Source organism: Amblyomma americanum, chromosome 8, assembly GCF_052857255.1.
Source record: "Amblyomma americanum isolate KBUSLIRL-KWMA chromosome 8, ASM5285725v1, whole genome shotgun sequence".
NCBI lineage: Eukaryota > Metazoa > Arthropoda > Arachnida > Ixodida > Ixodidae > Amblyomma > Amblyomma americanum.
In genome coordinates, this window is record NC_135504.1 from 161111624 (window position 1) to 161134717 (window position 23094).

The window sequence follows — 23094 nt, forward strand, 5'->3', positions numbered from 1 at the left end:
GAAGACGCGACACAAAGGAAGAAGCAAACAAGACGAGGCTGGACTAACAACTGAAGTTTTATTGAAAGGAAGAAAACAACGAAGACTCGCACTGAGATGCGCGCGCACATAAGCCGTATCAGTGAAAGGGCACACAAAAAAATTTTTCAATGTCAGGGTCTTACTAACAAGTTATCTAAAAAGGCAAATTCCTTAGCGTGAAGGTTACCGACGGCTTAGCCACACACGTGTCCTTAGCCTTAGCAATGTAGAAGGCTTCAACTATCTCGCGACAGATTTGTTTTTCATTTCTATAAACTACAGTAGTGTCGCTGACAAGGAAGGCTTCTTTGTCGTTGTGCCCAACGGCATCTTTTCTGAAAAGGCCTCGACTGCGATTGCCAAGAATTTTAAGAAGGTTAAAGCAAAGCCATCATCTAACAGGAAGAAGGCTATTGCATGGCTTGATGATCACAATCTGAGGTCATTGAGTTCAAGGGTGAAGGCGGCCTCAGAAGCCCATTTGGACGTTTTCTTCACGGCGAAGACGCACAAGGTGGACATTCCGTTCAGGACTATTGTTTCAGAACGTCGCACCTGGCAGTACGAGATTTCCGGGTTCCTGCAGAGGCACCTGAAGACGCTGAAAGTTCAGGATCCGTTTTTGATTCCAAGTTCTTCTACTGTGATCCAGTTTCTTATGGACAAGAACCCGGGCACGTGCTCAGCAATGAGCATCGATGTGGAGGACCTTTACTATTCATTGCCACACGACAGACTTCTAAGGTGTGTGCAAGATTGCATCACAGTGGATAATGATGAACAGGATTTCATTGATGCGTGCGGAGTATCGGTGGCTAGCTTCATGGAGCTGTTGTCTTTTTACCTCAACTCCACGTTTGTCTGTTGGCAAGACAGCATGTACGTCCAGAGGTCAGGCGTTTGCATAGGGTCACAGGTCGCACCTTTGCTCAGCGACATTTTTCTTTCCAAAGTTGACACTGCTTTACAGCCTGGTTTGGAAGCCATCGGCGTAGTAGCGTTTCGCTACGTTGATGACTACTTGATTTTCTTAGGCAAGGATGACTCTGATAGGTTGGCACAAGATGTTCTAGGAATGTTCAAGGAGGGCGGTCAGGGCTTGTCTTTTACGTCTGAATTTCCTCAAGATAACCATTTGCAGTTTCTTGATTTAGACCTGTGCTTTGGGGACGATCACGTATGTTGGGGCTACAGCCCCAGGTCAGGGAAGCCTCTGCTTAGCTATCAGTCTGACCACTCGAGGTTGGTAAAGGATGGCTTGGTAGTCGCATGCATCAAGTCCGCTTTACGTAAGTCTTGCCATCACCGCGTTGAGGACTCATTCTCGCAGCAGCTTTCAAAATTAATGGCAGCTGGGTTTCCAACTGCCCACCTTGCCCGCTTGTCTGAACGTGTTTTGACTCGCTTGAGGAAGAGCAACACGGGGCCGGAAGATGCTGACGTGGAGGCGCGGCGAAAAAAGGTGGCCGCCTTTCCCTACCTCCATGATGTTTCACACCGACTCAAGAAACTTGCGGCGAAGTATGACGTTGGCGTTGTCTTCACAGCTAAAAACAAGATAGGAGGCTTGTGCGCCAGCGTAAAAAGGAGGCTTGATAAAACATCAAGTGATCGTTCCCGATGCACAGTGTCACATAAGACACGGCTCACCCCTTGCAGAAAGAATGTGGTGTATCGCGTTCCGCTGCCTTGTGGTCGATGCTACTACGGGCAGACGGACAGATGTCTAAATGTGCGCCTGACGGAGCATTCTAACTCTCTGGGTGGGAAGGCGAACTCTAATCTGGCGTTGCACATGCAATCTCGAGAATGCAAATCGGACGATGATCTGTCTCTTTGCACGCCTGACTTCAGCGACACTACTGTAGTTTATAGAAATGAAAAACAAATCTGTCGCGAGATAGTTGAAGCCTTCTACATTGCTAAGGCTAAGGACACGTGTGTGGCTAAGCCGTCGGTAAACCTTCACGCTAAGGAATTTGCCTTTTTAGATAACTTGTTAGTAAGACCCTGACATTGAAAAATTTTTTTGTGTGCCCTTTCACTGATACGGCTTATGTGCGCGCGCATCTCAGTGCGAGTCTTCGTTGTTTTCTTCCTTTCAATAAAACTTCAGTTGTTAGTCCAGCCTCGTCTTGTTTGCTTCTTCGTTTGTGTCGCGTCTTCTGGCTGGTTTAAAATGAGTACGTACCAACTCGCCCAGTCCTCAACCTTGTTATTATACGAACCACTGGGTTCTGGATGCGCTGCAGTCTTGAGAGATGAGAACTGTAAGACTGACCCCACATTCCCGTGTGAATGACGGGGAGGCTAAAATGATCGAAGACTTCGTGTGATGAAGGGGTGTGCTTTTTGAGGAGGCAAAGGGAGTGAGAGTAGGAAAACTATTTTCTAGGATTAGCGGAGAGAAGAAAGTGATTTATATCGCTAAGGGGTAATTCCTGTACATTTTTTCTGCCCAGCGATGTCAAACACGGCAAAAGGAGTCGCGCATAAAAAAGTTAATGTAGTTCCTACTGCATAGAGCACTTGCCGGCATGTGCTGAAAGCATTTGTGCGGCGCGTTTAAACGCTCGACTTGAGCGGGGATGCGGCAAATGAAATGGTCAGTTTGATCCAAATTTATGTTCTGTCAACGTTCAAAATTCACCTTTTTTCGTAATCCTTGGGGCTGTATGCCTTGTGATAAGAATTATAGCGAGATATGATATAAGCTTTTAGCAAATGTTACTTCTTTATTTGTTTTGTATCTTGTTGTTTTCTATGTTTCTTATTTTTGTGGCCCCCGAAAACTCAGAGAATCACGCTCGTGTGGGTGCCGGCACATCGCGGATTCCGCGAGTTTCCGACGAGCGAAAACCACCATCGTAGGGTCACCATGAAGAGGTGCCAGCAGAGCTAGCGCTGGTTGCAATTCCGCATTTCTAAGTCTAAAACCAAAAGCTTACAGGCTATAAACGAGCCAAACGTGGGCTTGAACTTTAATGTTTATTTCCTCAGCTTTCAGTTTTCATGAGATTGTTATCACTCATCCAGTCGGAATTTCGTTATGTATAAACCGCGTTTTTCTGTTTGTCGCTGATAAATCCTGGCACATTTAGGAGTGCTTTAAAGCTCTGGATTTTTATGTGTATAGCACGGGCATGAGTTAATTTTGTAGCAAGCGTTTCATTGTAGACGTGTTTGGAAACATGCTGACCAAGAAAATAATTGTACACTTCTGTGAAATAATGTAAAGCCCCGGGAATTACTTTACGAGTGTGTTGATTGTAAGTACTACACAGATGTAACAGCAAGCTTAAAATGAAATGAAGTTCTGAATATAGCACAAAACGTTTCAGGCCCGGATTAAATTTGGTTACATTACATCCGTAAATGAGGACTCCGGTGTTAATTGTTCTGCTTTCTTTTAACAGCTATTTACTCGTTTAAACTTTTTCAGTGTTTCCCTGCGCACGGAACTCTGTATCTTCTGTACAGAAACTACGAATACGACCCTTACTACGGAGGGACGGCGAAGTGCGTCTACGCGACTCAAAACGACCCCGTTATAAACGACTCGACATTTATAACGATTGGATATGAAAACACAGAGCGGTAAGTTGGGATTGAAACCTGCCTACTGGTCCGGCTGCTACCCCTTCGCGTTAGTGGCATAGAATGCATAAAAAAAATCAGCCTTTAAAAAAATTGTGCCCTCGGCTGATAAAACGAGCCAGTATATTGAACGGTTCTCCGAGCGTTCGCATCACGATCGGCAGCCAAGAGTGCTTATGATTTTCTATTGCACCATGAAATTAAACCATTTAAAGCTTCATGGGGCTATGTAGGCAATAGGAAATACGTGATTTCAAAAGCCATAATAAAATGACATAAGTTACAATAAAAAACTTAGCATCTAATGGATTTATTACTGGTAAGAAAGTACATACATGCATTTTGCTTAGCTTATTTTGCATTACAAATGACTATTGAAAAATAAAAAAGCGCTGTGTGTTAAGGCACTCTCTTCTTGATTGCCTGCAAAACCAGCAATGCCAGGATACGTTTCATGGCATCGTGTATAATTTCTTGAAGATGGTGTGAACACTGAAGCTTTGTCATTAGGGCTCTGAACTTTGCTTACAACGCGCGTTGCAACAATGTGAACGATTCTATCACGATGACCTTGCACTATCATTGTGCGCAAGAGCATGGGTGGCCACTCGTGGCATTTCAATATTCGTGCTGGCTACATGGCCAAAGCATTAGTGTCGCGAATGCCTTTTTGTTGCGGGCCACAAACAGAATGTGCGCCTCACTTTGCTGCTGCTAGTAGCAGCGTGAATAATTTATACATGAAAATTCATGCTGAAACAACCAAAGTGCGGCTATTGTGACAAGGGCTTCATAAACAACCGTGCAATTCAGTAAGATGAATGCGTATTTCGATAAAACCGCTCGACGGCTAAAGATACCGCCATGCCTCCGCGAGGTTTATGAAGTCCTGTGGAATCCCCGGCGAAGATAGTCTCTTCAAGATTGCGTCCATGCAGGCATCGCTGCATGAAAGGCCAGCGATGGCTTTATATTTAACATTAGCTCTTTCATAAGCAGTATATGAATTACTAAATTGTTCCTTTGAAACCGCAACTACGCACAGAACGCCTGGCATTGGCCTTCTGGATAGCTTTAAAAAACTCTCAGGTGTTCCCTCTTGCATCATTTGAATGGTTTACCATTTTCTGTGGCCGCTGGTTTTGTTGCTGCTGCGCCTTAAGGGTATGAAGCGATAGCGTTAACGGGTTTAATGTTCATATATGCAGGAACCGGCCATTCGCTAAATTACATTCATAGATCGCTGGGAGTACTGTTCTTGGCGCAGTGGCGCAGCGATTAAGCGATGTGCCACTGCCCAGGAAGGTGGTTCTTTCATGCATGGCCACTGGTGGAGCTCGTGAGACACAGGTTGCCCTTCCCGAGCAACCTCTCCGGACCAATCTTCAACAATCCGGTTGACAGGTTGCCACGATGGGCATGTTGTGATGGCATCACAAGGTTCGCACTATGTCACGCGTACGGCGGTCACTACTTCTGCGTGCATATTCTACCGCATTAATATTGTTTTTGTTCTCCATCGCTTCCCGTAGTTACGCAAGGGGCATGATAATTGCTGCTGCAAATTCCATCTCATGTGGTGCGTAGGTTTATGGTACTTGCTCATACATGGCACGGCATTGCATAAATTCTTGCTACACGAACCGGATATCGCACTAACGTGGACACTATGTGATAGACATGAGAGATCCTGACGAACTACACAAACGAAGTGCAGGAAACCGAGCAAGTAGTAGACGTTTGGCGCGGCCTGATGATCACCCTCATTTTCGAAAGCTGCGAACCTCTCTCTCTCAAAAATATAAGACCCATCTCCCTCACCACTTGCTTTTCGGGACCATCGCAAAGTGCTGCTGCGTGTCTCGTCCAGAAGGAATACAGTGAAGGCGCTCCATTAGGCAAACTGACACAAAGCTTTCGAAATAAAAGCAAGAAACGTTCCCAGTATATTTCATACTGCGTGTGGTCAATGGGCTTGAGCGTGCGAATCAACTCAAGGAAAGCGAAGCATAAGAAATCGATTCGAAAAAAGTCAGGATATTGGCTACTTTGAAAATGGAAGATAAAAATGAGCGACTTCGATACTCATTTTTTTAGTTAATAAAAGCATAAGCTTCTAACCTTTCCCGCATGAGGTTTTATTGCTTGATCTTCCTTTACTCATCGGGTTGTGGGTAGGGTGTGCTGGCCGCGCCCATAGTTTTTCAGGCGTTTCAGCGTAGCCCCAGGGCGGACTGCTCGGGAAGAATACGGTAGTGCAGCCATCGCAATGCACAGCCTGAAAAAAACAAGCGTTTTGCCGTAGCAGAACATGCATTAGACAATTTTCCTTCGAAGACACGATATTTCCTAACCTTGTTATTCTATGTTCAAGCGAGAGCCGGGAGCACGGCTTGCATGTAAGCCTCCCTGTTATAACTGCGGGCATTCACTTTGTTTATGCTCAGACGTGCATTTTTATGTCATCTCGATGTCGACTTCTAAAGAATACATTCATATTACGGTTGCATCTGTGCGATTCTTACTTTATATCAATTCCTTCCTGATGCGGCCAAATTGTAAAAACTTGAAATTGCTTTCAACAGGCGTGTCAGGATGACCTTTCTCTCGGGGCCCGGCTCCACCGTGAAGAACGAAGTCAACTTCAAAGCTTTGGACGGTAAGCATACCCAGCTCCGAGAGTCTTCAAACAGATTATCTGTTATTTTGGTAAGAATAAAATATATTAATACTCGATACTAATAACCGCATAGTTTAGTAAAGTGGAGTCAATGATCTTCCCAAGTAGTCTCATATAGCAAGGCTTTTCCTGCGTGTTTGTCGTTTTCCTCGTATTATTCAGCGTATAAGGCACAGAAAGGTGCCCAGCCTCTACCGTAGACGCATGATACCCTGGAGTGCACACTGCCCCGCCAGGTACCTCGTCCCATTGACCCAAGGGTTGGGCATTGGCAGAATTGAGTCAATGAGAAAAACGGACAGAAAACGACCTTCGTCACGCGGGGCGGCTTCTAGGAGCGTTTGGTTGTGCCATTTGGGCTTTGCTCAATACAAACAGCATTACAGCGAGTAGCCAACTGGATGTTTGAAGGTCCATATAAATGGCAAAAGTTTGTCGTTTGCTTGGCCGGCGCCCTAGCCCTCTCGGAAGACTGCACGTCTAAACGTGTGTGGTTTACCATGATCGCCAGAACATGCTCACATCAGTACTCTGGCCAATTTATGCTCACTTCAGGGCTCACTATGAATTCGCCGAAGGACTGCTTCGCCTTCAAATAACGCTCGCTTCTGCGCCACCGCGGAAGCGAGAAAAAAGGTCCCTTGCTCCGCAGAAGGCAGCCACTATCAGGCTATTCCTCCGACCTACCGACAAGAAAGCTCTTCGCAGATTTTTGGGACTGTTTGCCTATTACCGACAGCTGCTGAACAACTCGAGCTTTGACGTTTCTTTGGCATCTGGAGAATGCTAGGATCCTGTCCCGGGGAGGAGCGGCGCTAATAGCAGCCTCGAAATAAATTTACCGCCGCTTGCAAACTACACAAATTCTTGACTACTGCGAGAAAAGCACCGAAACGAAGGCTCTGACTGATGGCCACAACTTCTCAGTAGGCTCAGCACTCGTTGATGAGAAGATAGGCCACGTCTGTTTAATAAGTGGAAGCGAAGTAGTCCAGGCCAGCAAAAGAGTGCCTTGCGATCGCTTAGTCGGCGTGGAAATTGCGCCCCAGCAATTATGGCCCACCATGCAAGCATGACAGCGAAAATTGCGCGTTCTGCTCGCTTGCCAGCCTGAAATACCTGTCGCGGCGCATCGCTTGCCAGAACTTGTGGGTCCAGGACTTCCAAGTCACCATTGTTGAATGCATGGAGGGGATAACTCTGGCGCCAACTGCTCCTCACTAAGCCCCGTCCACCGCCGAAGGCTTAACGAGACGACGACACCTTTCAGGTCCGAAGCGGCGGTGCTTCATGGAATATTGATAATTTCCCGTTTAATACATTTATATCTTACCGGTGTCCCCATTTTTCAGACATTAATCAATATAATTTCACGAGGAGGTGAGAGGGCCGTAAACACAGACAAGCAGGCAAAAGCGAAATGCCCAAATCGGTGGCAGCGATAGCAACAAGCGTGCTCGGAAGTCGTTAATGAACAGGACCATCGCCGCTCTCGCCACGCTATATTTAAAGCAGCGAAAGAACTTTTCATATGAGGTGTGAATAGCATCTAGAAAGCTTTATTCGCGCTAGGTTCTCTGCAAGCAACACCTCTGAAAGGGCACGAACGCAAATCGTCCTTCTGTCTACAAACTGAAACTCTCCCAAAAGACTTCACACCTTACACGCCACTTACGTACTGTTATTCTTGCAAACTTTCGAAAACGAATGCCCAGGCCTTTAAAGGACGAAGCGACCGCTAGGTGCCTCGCATTTTCTTGCACCCACCGCGTAATTCAAGACGAATCCTACAGGCTAACGAAACGCCCTACATACCACGCCATCGGCACATCCGAGCGCTATGCCACTGCCCACGAACTCTTACCTGCAAGGCATACTGGGCCTAATTGGCCCATTTCCAACCTTGGCATTTCGAAGCAAGTGGATCATAGAGGCAAACGACAACCTGGTCCACTAATTTGAAGCAAAAGCCCGAACGCATCCTGCTGTGCCACGATCCCCAGAAGAACTGGTCACGGACAGAGGAAAGGCATTTACGGCAGAGGTTACGCAAAAATATCTCCACTATAGGCACAAATCCAACGCAATTCCTCAGATGTCGTCTTGCGCTTACCCTGCCCTTAGTCCTTTTCGCCCGATGTGCTGTACTACGAATGAGGTCATGGCGGTAGAGAAACTACGACCATTCATAACGCTCTGCAACGAAACACCACATATCAAGCTAACCTCGATGTCGTTGACTAACTACAACGCGTTGTCGAAGCTCGCCAGCTATACCAACTACGCATTAAACACTGATACTCGGCGATAAAATCTGCAGCCATGCAACCAGTAGTACCAGCCATGTGATCCTGTGTGGTCGTGGAATGCGATCCACCAATGTGCACTACGGACAGCGGTGCCCAAAAGTGGTGCACGGTGTGCGCTCGAATCACTCCTTTTAAATTTAATCGCCACTAGTGCTTGAATTTCTATTGGTACTTCTTTATTTTTTATCAATCTTTTTTTGCCAACATTCGCTACACTGTTGACGGGCTTCCTTGCAAAAGCTGTGTGAGCAGCTTTAATGAGACCAGAGAGCTGCTTCCTATGCAGGCAACAGTGCATACTAGCCTATAGCACCGGCTTCATGACATATAATATAAGTTATTGCTTTGTAACGATCGAGCTATTACTTATTAAAGGGGAATGGTAGGCTAATACGTGGTATTATTTCTGCTTCTTTGGAAGCAAATAAACTGACAACTTGAACGACGCTCACGCTATGTTTCTACGTGATGTCTTCAATGTTTTAGTAATAATAATTGAAGCTTACTTATGTTAAATAAAAATGGATTTATGAAAATTTAAGTTTTTATCAAGAACGTTTTTAATAACTGCGTTATCTGTAGCAATATCCCAGTTATTTCCCAGGACCTGAGCTTTGTTATGAACTAAAATTTTAATTATGGCAGTTCTGGTTGCCTCAAAAAGATTATCCAACATTAGTGAAAAATTTGCTGTACTACCTCCAAATATAAATTTGGTTGCTAATGAAAAGCCGTAAAAACCAGTACGATTGCGCTACTAAGTATATGCATGGGCCACATAGTAAAATCTGGCATAAAATGCGCGATCGATGGTCTATTGTTTGCAAAGAATACGTTCTTTAGTCACCTAACTGTTTTCAGATATTGCGATCACAATCCTAAACACAGCTCGTGCAGAGAATTCCATAGCATTTCATTGAACTATGTTACGAAACATTTCCTGGCCCAGTTGGTGTAGCGACATAAATAAAAACTTTTCGCAGAATAACACAGGACGGCACATACTTTCAATTCCTGGCGCATACTTTCATCGTCTTTTTCTTCGTGCTTTTGGCGGAGCTACGAGTCTTCCTTTCATACCGAGCTCTGTTCAGGCAGTTCAGTTGCACACTAGAATAAACACCTGGTATGACACACCGGTTTGCACAAAATGTATGCTTATTTCGCGAATTGGCGAAGACACGAAAAATGGCAGTCTTCTCAATATATTGTGATTGTGGGAAGCACCTACCAGGTTTCGCTAACTCCAAAAAGTTACGTTGCACGCCAAGAGAAACAGTGGATAGCAGCCCAGCACAAGCGAACAGCGCGCAGCGCCCAGTAGAGAATTACTTGGGACCACGAGCGTTTTTTCAAGCATGTTCTCTTTATTTTATGCAAAGAATGCACGTTTCGGGAACTATGAAAATTCCAAAATTATATTTTCTTTGTCCTGAAGAAATTGAATTCTTTAACATTGCTGAAAAAGTTTGACACTCTTTAACATTGCCACGTAGATTATTTGTCCTGGCTTGGCTCACGCGTAGCTCTCACCGGGTGCTCTGTTTTCAGTACTAATTTCAGTTGTTAGCCCAACCCGTGCCTCGTGCTATTCTCTGCTGAGTGAAGGGGAGAGTTGAGCAAAATGCGGCAGGGGGCTAAACGCAACATTTTGTTACTTACCACCCTGTAACTTCTGGACTAGCAATCAGATTAACATTAAATTTCGGTGGTCTGATGCGACATATGTCTCCTACAAGTGGCTTTAAGGATGGTAAGAATGGTTGCACTTAAGCAGAAGAAAAAATTTCGAAGTGAGCCATCATGTTGGTGTAGAATTTGAGCGAGTCTTGCGTTGAGACGTTTTAGTCTGTGTAGGGTGGACTAAGTGTAATAGGTTTTTTTCTTTCTAGCTGTGTTATTTATTCTTTTTCTGAGAGTGCGATTGTGTTTTGTCTTTTCCACCGCAATGTAAACTCAGGTGGGCTTCCCACATGGGTTTCAGTTTTGGGGCGGTCGTGCGTTGCGATGTTATCGCCTCTGCTTCCAGTGTGGTGGCTTTCACGTCTTCCTTCAGGGCACGGGACTATTCGTTCAGATTGCCGGTTCCTTTAGGAGCGGTTTTATCCCTGATTGTATGGAAACTGTTCCAACTAGTAAGTCTCGCTTCTAACAAGTGAGGTTTATATGGGGCCGTTTCCATTATATAGTGGTCGCTTCCTAACGTGACGCCCGTATTTGTCCATGTGGCTGAGGTACTAAGGCAAGCTCGGAAGCCGTGTCCATGCTGGTGCTCTTCCCTATACTAGTAGCCGCTTTGACGCCTTTACGGATTGTCATACTCCCGGCTTACTTGAACTGCCACTGTGCCGTTCCCTTGATGTGTGCTGTCTGGTTTCCCATCCCTTGTGATGCGCGTTGAAATCGCCTACTACTATGAGTTGGGATTTCTCTGCAAGTTTTACAGCCTTACGGATAATGTCTGAGATTATCTTTCTTCTCCCCTTGGATGAAATTAGGCGTTAAGAATGTACACGTTTCGGTACCCTTTCTTACGCGAAGAGATTTCCACTAGCGTGTGTTCGAGCTTTGTGTCTTCGATTTCGTGTTGTATGGCAGCGATGTTGAGTTGCGCAAGAGCCGCGGTGACAAGGACCGGTTTTTCGGATCTTTGTTCCGGGGTATGTAAGGCGTGTAAGGCGTTAATTTAATTTGGTGACTGGCTTCTTGTAGAGCTACGCCATTTGGTTTTTCGGGTAGTTCCTGAATATGGAGCTGCGCGTTGCTTTTGTAGCCCTTGCAGTTTCATTGCTAGATATTAAATTGCTTTGTTTGAGGGGCCAAGTTGAGCTGTTGCTGGTTTCGTGGTAGTTGCTGCACGAGTATTTGCACGGTCTCTTCTACACCCACGAGGCGCTCTAGTGCTGTTAGGCATTGTCAGACTAGTTGGAGGGTCCATCCGACTAGTCTGAGATATTCTTTGGTTTCTTGGTCGTCTTGTTCAAGTATGTGCAACTTCTCTTTTATGTGCGCAATTGTGCACCAACATGAAGGCAGTACAGATAGCCCAATAAAAGTACTCTAGGATAGATATCTGAGCACCACGCAATCCACCGACGCACTTCCCTGGTACAGTTTCATTTACGTTTCGTTTCGTTTATGAGGGCTTAACGCCCCAAGCGACACGCGCTATGAGGGACGCCGTAGTGAAGGGCTCCGAACAGTTCTACCACCTTGGGTTGTTAAATGTGCACTGGCATCCCCCACTACACGGGCCTCTAGAATTACGCCTTCATCAAAATGCTACCGCCGCGGCCGGGTTTGAAACCGCGTCTTTCGGGTCAGCAGCCGAGCGCCATGACCACTGAGCCACTGCGGTAGACTTCCGCCGTCCCTGGTATGTACAGGGGCGAGACTAACGCAGAATTAAACCAGGGATTCAGCACGGCAGAAGTATGGCAGGTCATGCGCCAACTTAAAACAACATCAGCCGCCAGACACGACGGAGTCACCAGCAAGATGCTGAGGAATCCAGACCTTAATTCAGTGACGGCCCTGACTTAAGCATTCGTAAGAGAGTAATATCCCCTAAGAATGGAAACATGCCAGAATAATGTTTATACCTAAACCAGGCAAGCAGCTAAAAGCCAAAAAGCCCATCTCCCTCACACCTTGTTTAGGGAAGCTAGTAGAACACGCTGTTAACAGGCTCCAAAGATACGCAGAAGATAACAAACTCCTACCTCCCTCCAAGTTTAGCTTTAGAACACACCTGTCCACGCAATACGTTAAGCTCCAGCTTAGCCAAGAAGTGATTCCCAGAAGGAAGAACCCGAGGGTCATCCTCCAATTAGACTTAAACGAGGCCTTTGACAACGTCACATCACGCCATCCTTACCAACCTATCGAGGCTGAATCCGGGATCCAGAACCTCAACTACACAAGATTGTTTCTTGATAAGAGGACTGCCGAAATATCGCTCGGCGGGCAGCCCGGCATTTCACCCAGAAGTGATGTCGGTAGACCCCGCAAGGCTCGGTACTCTCTCTGTTCCAATATAACATGGTACTCGTAGAATTTCAGAAAGAACTCGAGGCCATCCCAAGCCTCAGATATACTTTCTATGCCGACGATGTAACCCTCTGGATCACTAATGGGAATGATGGCGAGATGAGACTCTAAAAAGGGCAGTCGATACTATAGAAGCCTGAGTAAAAACGGTAGGATTAGAATGTTCTCATTCCAAATCGCAGCTTCTGATTGCAAGACACATTTCCGACATAAATGTGCAAGCGCAAGGCAAAGTCATTCCACTAGTCAATTCCATTAGGATCCTTCGAATGATCATTCAGGAGAACGGCAACAACACCGATATCATCGAAAAGCTAAACGTATTGATATGCCAGGCCATTAGACTGATGCAACGCATATCAAACAGGATAAATGGCGTTAAGGAGTATGGTCTATGCGGATTGGTGCAGGCTTTTGTCACCAGTAGATTCACCTACGTCCTCCCCTATGTCTGAATACACGAAGCCGTGAAACACAAAATTCAACGACTCATGAGGCACGCCTAGAAGGAAGCCCTAGATCTACCCATCGACACTTTAACCGACAAGCTACTGCAACTCGGCCTACACAGCACACTATACGAGATGGCTGAAACCCAAAGGAGAATGCAAGCGCTTAGTCTCTCTTGCATCAGTGCGGATAGAGCGGTTCTAGAAAGGCTCAAAACAAATGCGGACACCCGCGAAATCCCGTTTATCGCCAGAGAGGAAATCACAGTAAAACCACTCCTGAAAACTCTGCACCCCGCTCACCACGAAGGAAGACACACGACAAAGCGCAAGCCCTAACCAAGAAACTCGAGGGCCACCGGACGTAGTCTACGTAGACGCAACCGCTTACCCAACACCCGAGAAAGCGTACGCGAGAGCCGCGGTGACCGAGCAAGGCCAACAAGTAGCAAACGGGGCTGTACGTGCACTCTTCAGAAATATCCGAAGAAGCGGCAATCGCCTTGGCACTGGCAAACCCGCGAACGGATGCGATAGTCAGCGATTAAAAAGCAGCCATTGGAAATTTCACAAATGGCATAATATCTCCCATCTCCTTGGGAATTCAAAAGATTTAACCCGAGGACAGAAAAGACGCGGAATTGGCTTGTGTACCGGCTTACTCGTTGAACCCTAGGAAAGAGGCAGCCCACGATAAAGCTAGAAGATCTATCGGCCGAGTTGTAGATGCTAACTCAGAAGTCAGAATAACAAGAGGCTGCCCTTGCATCTATCGAGAGATCGCTCAGCATTACAGACTAGCAAGGCTATTCTTCTTACCATCGCATAAAATCCCAACCAAAGAACAAGAGGTATTGTGGGGACCACTCCAAACTAGAATTCTCACTAACTTCGCTGTGTCTCGGAAAGATTTAAAGCGAGTGTAGCAAATGCGGTGGCAAAGCCACCGTTGAGCGCATCTTCTGGGACTCTATGGCAGATCCCCCACCTATATCGCTTCAGAGGCTCGCGCAGTCGGGCCCGTGGAGGTCCTCGCTGCTCAGCTCCGACCTTGAAACCCGAGTACAGGCCGTGACAAGAGCCCAAGAGGTCGCCGCCCGACTCCACTGACAGCCACCAAGGAAGGTCAACTAACCCACTTGTAACTCAAGCCGATAATAAATGCTGTGAAATCCAATAGCTGTGAGCCACGGTGAATGAGAAATCAGTAGACAAAGCGCGAAATTCTGCGCGCCACATTTTCAACTGTGCAGCTCAATCAGCCTTGCCATCCTAGATTACCGCTGGTATTTAGGTAACATAATTGGCTAGTGGTCTTGTCATATGCCAAGTTTAGGAGTTATCTCGCGTCGGGTAATGAAGAGAGTTATTTTAACAGCACACTACGTGTGGGGCAAACACTGTGTTGTAATTTTCTGTACGAAAAAATGTAAAGGTAATAGCTTTATTTATTTCTTGATCTAAGCTCTACGCGAGTTTTGACGCTCTCTAGAATAGTTTGAGCATACAAAAGAAAAAAATTGAACGCCGACTAGTGCGCAGAAAAGATGAAGAAAATCCTGGAGAGACCTTCGTATCGCCGCTGCACTGCCATCAACTTTTTTTTGTTCCCAAAGGCGCTTACCTCATAACAGTGAAGAAAAATTGGACAGGACTCTTAAGCTCCGCATTAAGGGTATGACACAACAACGTGTTGAGTTACTTCCCATATATGCAGAATTGGTCATTCCCTATACTTAACAATCATACACCCCTGGGAGTCCTTAATCCTCTCCTAGCGCAGTGCTGCATCGGCTAAGCGATGTGCCACTCTCTGCGATGCCAGGTGCTCCCAGCGACGGGCTTCGTGCGTCCAAGGTTGCTCTTTCCCAGCGACCAATCACTAACTTAACTGCCACCTGTCATGGTATGCTGTTTGTTCACTGTCCAGTGGGCAGGTTGTGATGATGCCGCAACGTCACGTGACATAAGCGGCCCACTTGCATTCCTTCCCAGGTTGCTCTCTGGATACCATCTGCCAGAGCCATGCCCGTGATATTTCGCTCACAACGCCGACATCGGATGTTCTGTAGAACGGGGCCCTTAACGCTATCGCGGTAAAATGAGAGAATACGAAAGGAATAACCTGTATGAAACGTGTTGCTAACTTCTGCGTCGCACTCTGTCCGGTGGGTATGAACAGTTTTTTGAGATCACATTGTCAAATTGAAGGAAGCGCTGCTCGGTCTCGCCCATACAAATCACATTGAACACATCGTGTTCATGCGCTACGAAGTGAGGCAGATCGTATGTCGATTTAACACAGCTGAGTGAAAGAGCAACAATTTTCGCAATAAAAGAAAAAAAAAAGCTGCGAAGAATGTAAGAGATTCAAAAACATCATGTAGACAGCCTACATTCAGAGCCCCGCGGTAGTAGCGCATAGACTGTAGTGGGACGTGGAAAAAATAGTACCGGGTTCGGTGTGAATACGCAATCTGACATTTCAATGGGCTCGCAAAAAATGTCTAAGCGTCCGTGAAGCCAATCTCATTTGGATTCATTGCAAGGCTGAGTGATGTGTTTAAAGGGTGTCTCGTTTTCCGCGTGCACTGTATCACTTTGTCCTATGGGGAGGGGCAAAATACGACATTTTTAAGTTATATGCTTCATGAAATTTCACAGTTTTTTCAGATGTAGTTTTTATATTTAGTAATCGTTGGGCCAGAAAGGCGGAGGATTATTTTTCAGCATTTGTATTTCATATCCGTGAGTGAAAAAAAATTGCGGCGATTTGCAAATTTGTGTCTCTCCACTATGTATTTTTTCACTGGCAGTAACCATTTGAACATACATTACCAACAGGCCCACCATTCAGTCCGGATTCTGTTTCGTCAAAATCTAATCACTGATGCTCTCATTGCTTCAGGGTCTGGTGACGACTACAACATAACCGTTGCTTACGTGGACTGCCCCAAGTGCCACGTGCTTCGCAGTAACTATATTGACAGAGGTAAAGTATAGACACCTAAGTCTGAAAAAATGCCTTATTCTTGTTTCACCCCCTATGGTGAATGCCGCCTAACTCTTATGTTTCATAGCTCATCGGGAAACGGACTGGAAAGGTGTTAACACTCGGCAGAGCCGTCCTAAATGCGCCACATGCTTACGTGCGCACCACTTTGGCCATCAAGTGTGCAGAAGGGATGCGCTGTGGAAACTGCATACCGTTTCTCTTTACAGCATCAGGTTTTACGCCTGTCTTGCCTCCTTAATACACTATCCAGCGCAGAGATGACGCCTTAAACAGAACATCCTAGGTTCAACACGCCTCGGCTCCACTGCACATTCATGCTAAGAGAAGCGATAAAATCTGACCTTCGGATCAGATGACCGGTAGAGTTGTAGTCAAGCTAAAATTTAGATGAGAGTATCGTTTCTGATTCCAAGCAGAACGGTCTGGGCAAATAATTTCAAAACTAGCTTTCCCTAACGAAAAAATCTTGATGATGCGATAACCTCAACAAGTTTGTCATACATATGACATAATATCACACACTCGTAATACAAGTATCGTACATATCATTAGAAATGTTTGACATTTGTATGACAAAGCCTGTATCAGGTTTTTGCACAAGATAGCTTTATTCAAGATAGCATGGTTGCTACTTTACTCTACCTGGTTCTTGGCCTTCTGAAACAGCCTCCAATGGATGGATGGATGCATGGATGGATGGATGCATGGATGGATGCATGGATGGATGCATGGATGGATGGATGCATGGATGGATGGATGCATGGATGGATGGATGCCTGGATGGATGTGGATGGATGGATGTGAATGGATGGATGGATGACGTACGGACGGACGGAGTGCCCCCTTTATATTTCATTCCATTTCATTTATTTTTTTCTTTAAAGGCCCGGAGGCACTACATAAGGGGGGAGCAAAATCAAGGTCGAAACATTGAAATAACAATTTGATAAAAGAGAACAATAACAAAACAAAAAAAACAGTATGTAACAGGTAAATGATCTTGTGACGCGTACACAATGCAAAGTAGAATGCACGGGATTGAAACAGGAAAACACTCAATCAATACATGAAAAAATACAATGCAAAAGGCATCATATAGAAAAAAGTAACAAAAACAGCTGTTCAAAGCGCCGAGGTGAATTTGGAAGGAACTTTTTGCCCTCTAAAAAATGGTCCTTTAGTTTATCCCGGAATGATTTTCGGTTAGTGCATGATGCGATGGTATTTGGCAGGCCATTCCAAAGTGCTATCGCGTCTGGAAAAAATGATGACTTTAGTGCTAAGGTGCGACACTTGATGCGTGCAACGCTATGGTCATGGCTTAGGCGGCTAGACGTCCTGTGCAGGGGATGTAGCTTTTCGTGTCTCATGCGTGGGTGACAATAGAAATGATGAAGAAGGCCGATGCGACATATAATGCGGCGTTACTCGAGTGATGGAATCGCAAGGGAGTGTTTCAGCGCGGTGATACTGGTTTTCCTTGAGTAGCAAGATGTTATAAATCGGATGGCGCGATTCTGTACGGCTTCAAGGTCAGCGGCGACGCATGCTTGTGATGAGTGTCAAATGGATGACGCATACTCTAGTTTTGGGCGAATGAATGTTGTACATGCTAGTTTTTTTTTTTGTCAGGGGACGCGGCCTTCAAGTTACGGCGCAGGTATCCGAGTGTGCGAGAGGCTTCAGCGCAAATCTTTTGAACGTGTGTTACCCATGATAGCGATGGTGTTAGATGGATGCCAGGATATCTGTTGGATAATGCGGGGTCAATGGAATATGAGCCATTACTGTATTGATGCTGATTCATGGTGAGTTTTCTTGTGAAAGACATGGACTTGCATTCGTTAATGTTTTACGAGAGGAGGGATTTATCGCACCAAGAGGAGAGTGTATCAAGGTCGGACTGAAGCAAAGATGATTCGTTGGACGCCCTAATCACTCTGTATATGACGCAATCATCGGCAAAAAGCCGTAATTCCGATTTGACACTGCAAGGTAGGTCATTAATGTAAATTAGGAATAGTAGTGGTGACAGACCGGCGCCTTGAGGGACTACCGACGTTACATTGAAAAGAGGAGCGTGGCTATCATTTGTAGAAGTGAACTAACTGAAAGCGCCCTGAACGAATATTTTCGGTCCAACGAAGTCGGTTGACGGCAATTCCTCATGATAAAACGGGGTGATGGCAGCTGCCACCATGCTACGCTTTTTTCCCTTTATTTTTGCTTAACTGTGTTGGAATTTATAGTAGCGTGAGCTACACTGGCCGAGGTTGAGCAGTTTCGCGTGGCTTCTGGAGAGCCGTGCTGCGTATGCGCGAAGAGCAGTGACGTCACACGGCGCACAGCTGGCGCGATGGAGCCGCCGCCGCTGCGCCCGCCTCGCCGGTCTGCGCCTTCCAGAGTGACGTCATAGCCGCGGCAGACGCACTGCCGCCGGCGCGTGCCCGACTGTGCGCCTGCGTTGCGCAGTACACACTAAACTATTTCTCACCCTTAAGGGTGTAAATCAGCTGTCCCCAGACGAGCACCCTTTTCCAATTGTCCGGCGCTAAAAAAGGGTGCAGGGATCAGCACCCTTAAGGAAGGCTGCCCTTATGATACTTTAGAGGATGTAATGGTTGCACCGTAATTAAAGCGTATTATTTTGCCGTAACACCTCACGAATGCATGTTTGAAGCGTGCTCCACATTGATCCACCCATGAAGCAAAGCCTTGGACTGACGCGCGCCTTCTAAACTTTCATGCTGTGTACCCTTCCTGAAGGATGCTGATCTCTGCACCCTTTTTATCACCCAAAAGGGTGTCCGTCTGGGGACAGCTGATTTGCACCCTTAAGGGTGAGAAGTTGTTTAGTGTGTAGCCAAGTCTCACTCTGCGCCAGAGCCTCTTGATAGCGCCTCTCATTTTGTGCGCATGCGCAGAGGTATCGAGGGGGGGGGGGAGGTATATATATAGCGGGGCGTTTGCCAGTGTGGTATAGACATCGAGAAGGAGAGCGAAATTGCTGCTCAGCGGCAAGAGATACTCAGCGGCTCAGCGTAGCTCACGCTACGTATATCCTGGCATAGCCGAGCTAAACCAGTGCTAACTTTTTTTTTAATTCGCCATTTCCTCTAAATAAGAGTTCCCACACATTTAACCTTATGTCACCTCTCTGTTTTTGAGCCACCAATCTTCCAGTCGCTTTTTGCTAATTTCCACCGCAAATTTATTTACATGACTGTTGTTATCTCTAAACCCTAGGGCCTCAGGAAAAGTGACTGTGTCTGCATTGACATCGGGATGGATACCATAACAATTCAGTATGAGGTGTTCTATTGTTTCTACAGATTTCCCACACCCAGCACATGTGTCATCTTCTTCGTTAAATTTCTTTTTATAGCTGCGCGTTCTAAGACATCCTGACCTAGCTTCAAAGAGCAGGGCACTGTCTCTTGAGTTATAAACGCTTCCTTCCTCATCTGCTGTTTCCAGTTACTACACTATGCTGCTTTTGCGTTGAATTTATCCAATTTTTTCCTACCGCGTTTTTAACCTGTCGTTTAATGCTCTTTCTTTCTTTCTCCTTCCTCGTGTCCTGCAAACTTACTGGTCAGCTTTCTTGTTGATTTCCGCCAGTGTGAGTCAACGCTCTTTTTGTATAAGTATTTAAATACCTTAGCTGCCCACCTGTTTTCGTCCAATGTCCAGAGGCGTTCTTCGTAAAGCATTTCACTCTGAGCTTCTCGTGATCCGCATGATGTCCAGCCCACATCCCCCTGTACTGCCTCGTTTGTGGTTTTCCCGTGGGCACCTAGTGCTAATCTTCCAACATTTCCCTGATTTACTTTGAATCTCGATTGAACTTCTGACCTTAAGCACTGAAGCGCATTCCCAAAAGTAAACCCCGGTACCATTATTCTTTTCCAAATATCTCTCAGTTCTTCATACCTCTTGTACCCCACAATGCCCTATGTTTTATTATCCCGGCATCTCTTCGCCCGGATGCTTCCCACAGCCAGTGCGATAGTGTGGATAACCTGCATACTGAGGGTGAAGCTTTGGCATAGGCTCTGCAGATATCGCTGTATGAGGCTGATCTTAAAGAACGCTTATGTGACCAGCACACGAACTGGAGAAGGACATCGTCAAGGCAGCGATCTGACAAGAACTTCTTAGCCTCATAATCGACGTGCCTCCCGACAGAAAGCTTATCCACCACTCCGTAAACCGTCCAGTGCCTGTAATAGCATGCCCTGGGCAAGCAAAATATATAGGAGCTATATTTTGCTTAGACTACGCGAAGCCAGAGCAGCAGATGCCGACATGTTAAGTAAGGCGAATCCGGCATACACTTTTAGGCGCTACCACCACCACCACCCGTGAACCAGCCTCACTGCCATTGTGATGCATGGGAAGGCCGCGAAAAGTCAGGAGCACTCAAGATGAATAGCAGCCCAACGCTCCATTCAGTTACTACAACTGAAGCTGCATTTTTGACAAGCGATGTACTGGATGGTTGTCAAATCTTTTAATGTACACTTCAGCTGAGGGAGGGCTAACGTTTTTCAAAGCTGAGGGAGGAGGGCTAGCGTTCAGTCAAATTGTCCACTAACAGGAAAAACTTTTGACCACCTCTTCGGAATGTCCCTAAGTCGTTTTCTCCTTCGTTAGATTTAAACGCTTAGCTCTTGTGGGGACTCCAGGAGCTGGACGTTAAGGATACACAAAGAAAATAGTTTTACGCGAGCTTCGCCTTGTCGCCGCAAATACGCTGCCAGAGAGAATGAGGCATGCAATAATACCGCCACGAAGCAACACGGCGCCCGATTTTGCTCCCGTTTAAATGATACTTATCAAAATAATACCAGTCGACAAAATTGGACAGAGATTTGCAAATTGAATTCTCAAAATTGAAATTTTGAATGGAATTGGCAGCTCCCTTCATGCTATGCCCTCACCTTGGTATCGTGCAGGATATGGAGGTCCTCAGCAAGGTGCGCTGTAGCGATCACAGAATGGTGAGATCTCGAATTAGCTCAGACTTGAAGAGGGAGCAGGAGAAGCTATTTGAAAAGTACGGGAATTCAGGATATCGCTGCAGAACAGATATTAGGCTCTAACTGAGGAAGACGGTTATAATATTCAAACAGTGAACGATAATCTGAGCTATCATTACGGAGTAATGATAGCTGTGAGACGCACTGGCGTGCCGGCGCCAGTGCGTCTGCCGCGGCTATGACGGGGCGCCAGCTGTGCGCCGTGTGAGGTCATTGCTGCTCGCGCATGCGCACCATGGCTCTTTAGGAGCCACGCGAAACTGCTCAACCTCGGGCAGTGTAGCTCACGCTGCAAAACATTTGACTCAGTCGAAACCTCAGCAGACATGGAGGCACTGGGGAATCAGGGTGTAGAATAGTCTTATGTGAAAATGCTGGAAGATATATATATAGGAACTGCACAGCTACCATAGTCGTCTATAATGTCAGCAAGAAAATTTCAGTAAGTAAAGGTGTCAGGCAGGGAGACACAAGCTCGCCAATGCTATTCCCTGCCTGTTTACAGGATGTGTTCCGAGACGTGGATTGAGAACAGTTGGGGATAAGAGCTAATGGAGAATACCTAGCGATTACCCATGCGCTGATAACATTGCCTTGCTGAATCACTCACGAGATGAGCTTTAAAGCATGGTAAATGACAGACGGGCTGAGAACAGCAGGCCTTAAACTAACCATGAAGAACACCAAAGGAGTGTTCAACAGCCTCGAAAAAAACTACAGTTCACAATTGGAAGGGAGGTGCGGGAAGTGGTAAGGAATAAGTCTACTTATGACCGGTAGTGGTCGCTTATCTGGATCATGAGAGGGAGATAACTAGGTGGATAAGAATAGGGTGTAGCGCACGCGGCAGGCTTTCTCCTATCATGAATGGCAGTTTACCAGTATCCCTCAAGATAAGAGTGTACCACAGCTGTATTTTACCAGTAGTCACCTACGGGGCAGAAACATGAAGGCCAACGAAAAGGGTTCAGCTCAAGTTAAGGACAACGCAGCGACCTATGGAAAGAAAAATGATAGGTGTAACGTTAGGAAACCGGAAGTGGGCAGAGAGTGTGAGAGCAAAAACGCCGCTTAATGCCATTCTAGTCGAAATTAAGAGGAAGAAATGGGCATGGGCAGGACATGCAGTGAAAAGGAGAGATAACCGCTGGTCCTTAAGTGTAGCGGAGTCCTTTCCAAGAGAAGGCATGCGTAGCAGGTGCGGCAGAAAGTGTGGTGGGCGAATGAGATTAAGAAGTTTTGGGGGATACGGAGGCCGCAGCTTGCAAGGGACAGGGTTAATTCGAAAGACATGGGTGAGGCCTTTTTCCTGCAGGGGGCGTAGTCAGGCTGGTGATGATGATTTATAAAGCCCCAATGAGAAAGAGCAAAACAAATACAGCCAGTCGATAATACCTGTGGAAAAGTCTCACGGTCCACATTAGCGAGAGAATTTGTTCTTGTCCGCCATTTGTGCCATTCATCATCCGAGTTCTGAAGCGTGTGAACGTTCTGTATCTATTAACTGAAGGCATCGAACATTGCGGCAGCATGCGTTCGTCAGCATGATCACCATGGCTCTTTCAGAACATGTGTCTAATACATTTACTGTTATGCAACACTCCAGTACTGTGGCACAATGTGCCCATTAGCTGTGGCGGCCTTGTTTCATGGGTCCCTGCGGCAGCCGGACATGGTTTTACTCTTGAGCACAGTGAGGAGTTTCTGAGCATATGCTGATGGGCTCACATTTTTGACCTCTGAAAAGCATGATAGCAAGAAAACTGTGTGCAAGAATCACAGCGCAAGTGTAGTTTCTGGCGTGGAAATGAATGGCTTTATTGCTTCGAGCCGGTGGTATGGCGCACCATGTCATGAAGAGAAGACGGGGTTGTTTTGCTTCCTAACTATTTTTCCGTTCGTTTGCCGCGTACAAGACAATACCAGAGGC

General features: G+C 46.2%; 1 protein-coding gene across 1 annotated transcript in view; it reads left to right on the top strand.

Annotated features, from left to right (window-relative positions):
• Positions 1 to 23094, top strand: part of LOC144100743 (uncharacterized) — a 39638-nt gene that overhangs the window by 13714 nt on the left and 2830 nt on the right. Inside the window, exons 2-4 of the mRNA XM_077633573.1 lie at positions 3464 to 3618; positions 6204 to 6277; positions 16015 to 16098. Of these exons, the coding sequence (XP_077489699.1) occupies positions 3464 to 3618; positions 6204 to 6277; positions 16015 to 16098 (313 nt within the window). The remainder of the gene's footprint in view (positions 1 to 3463; positions 3619 to 6203; positions 6278 to 16014; positions 16099 to 23094) is intronic.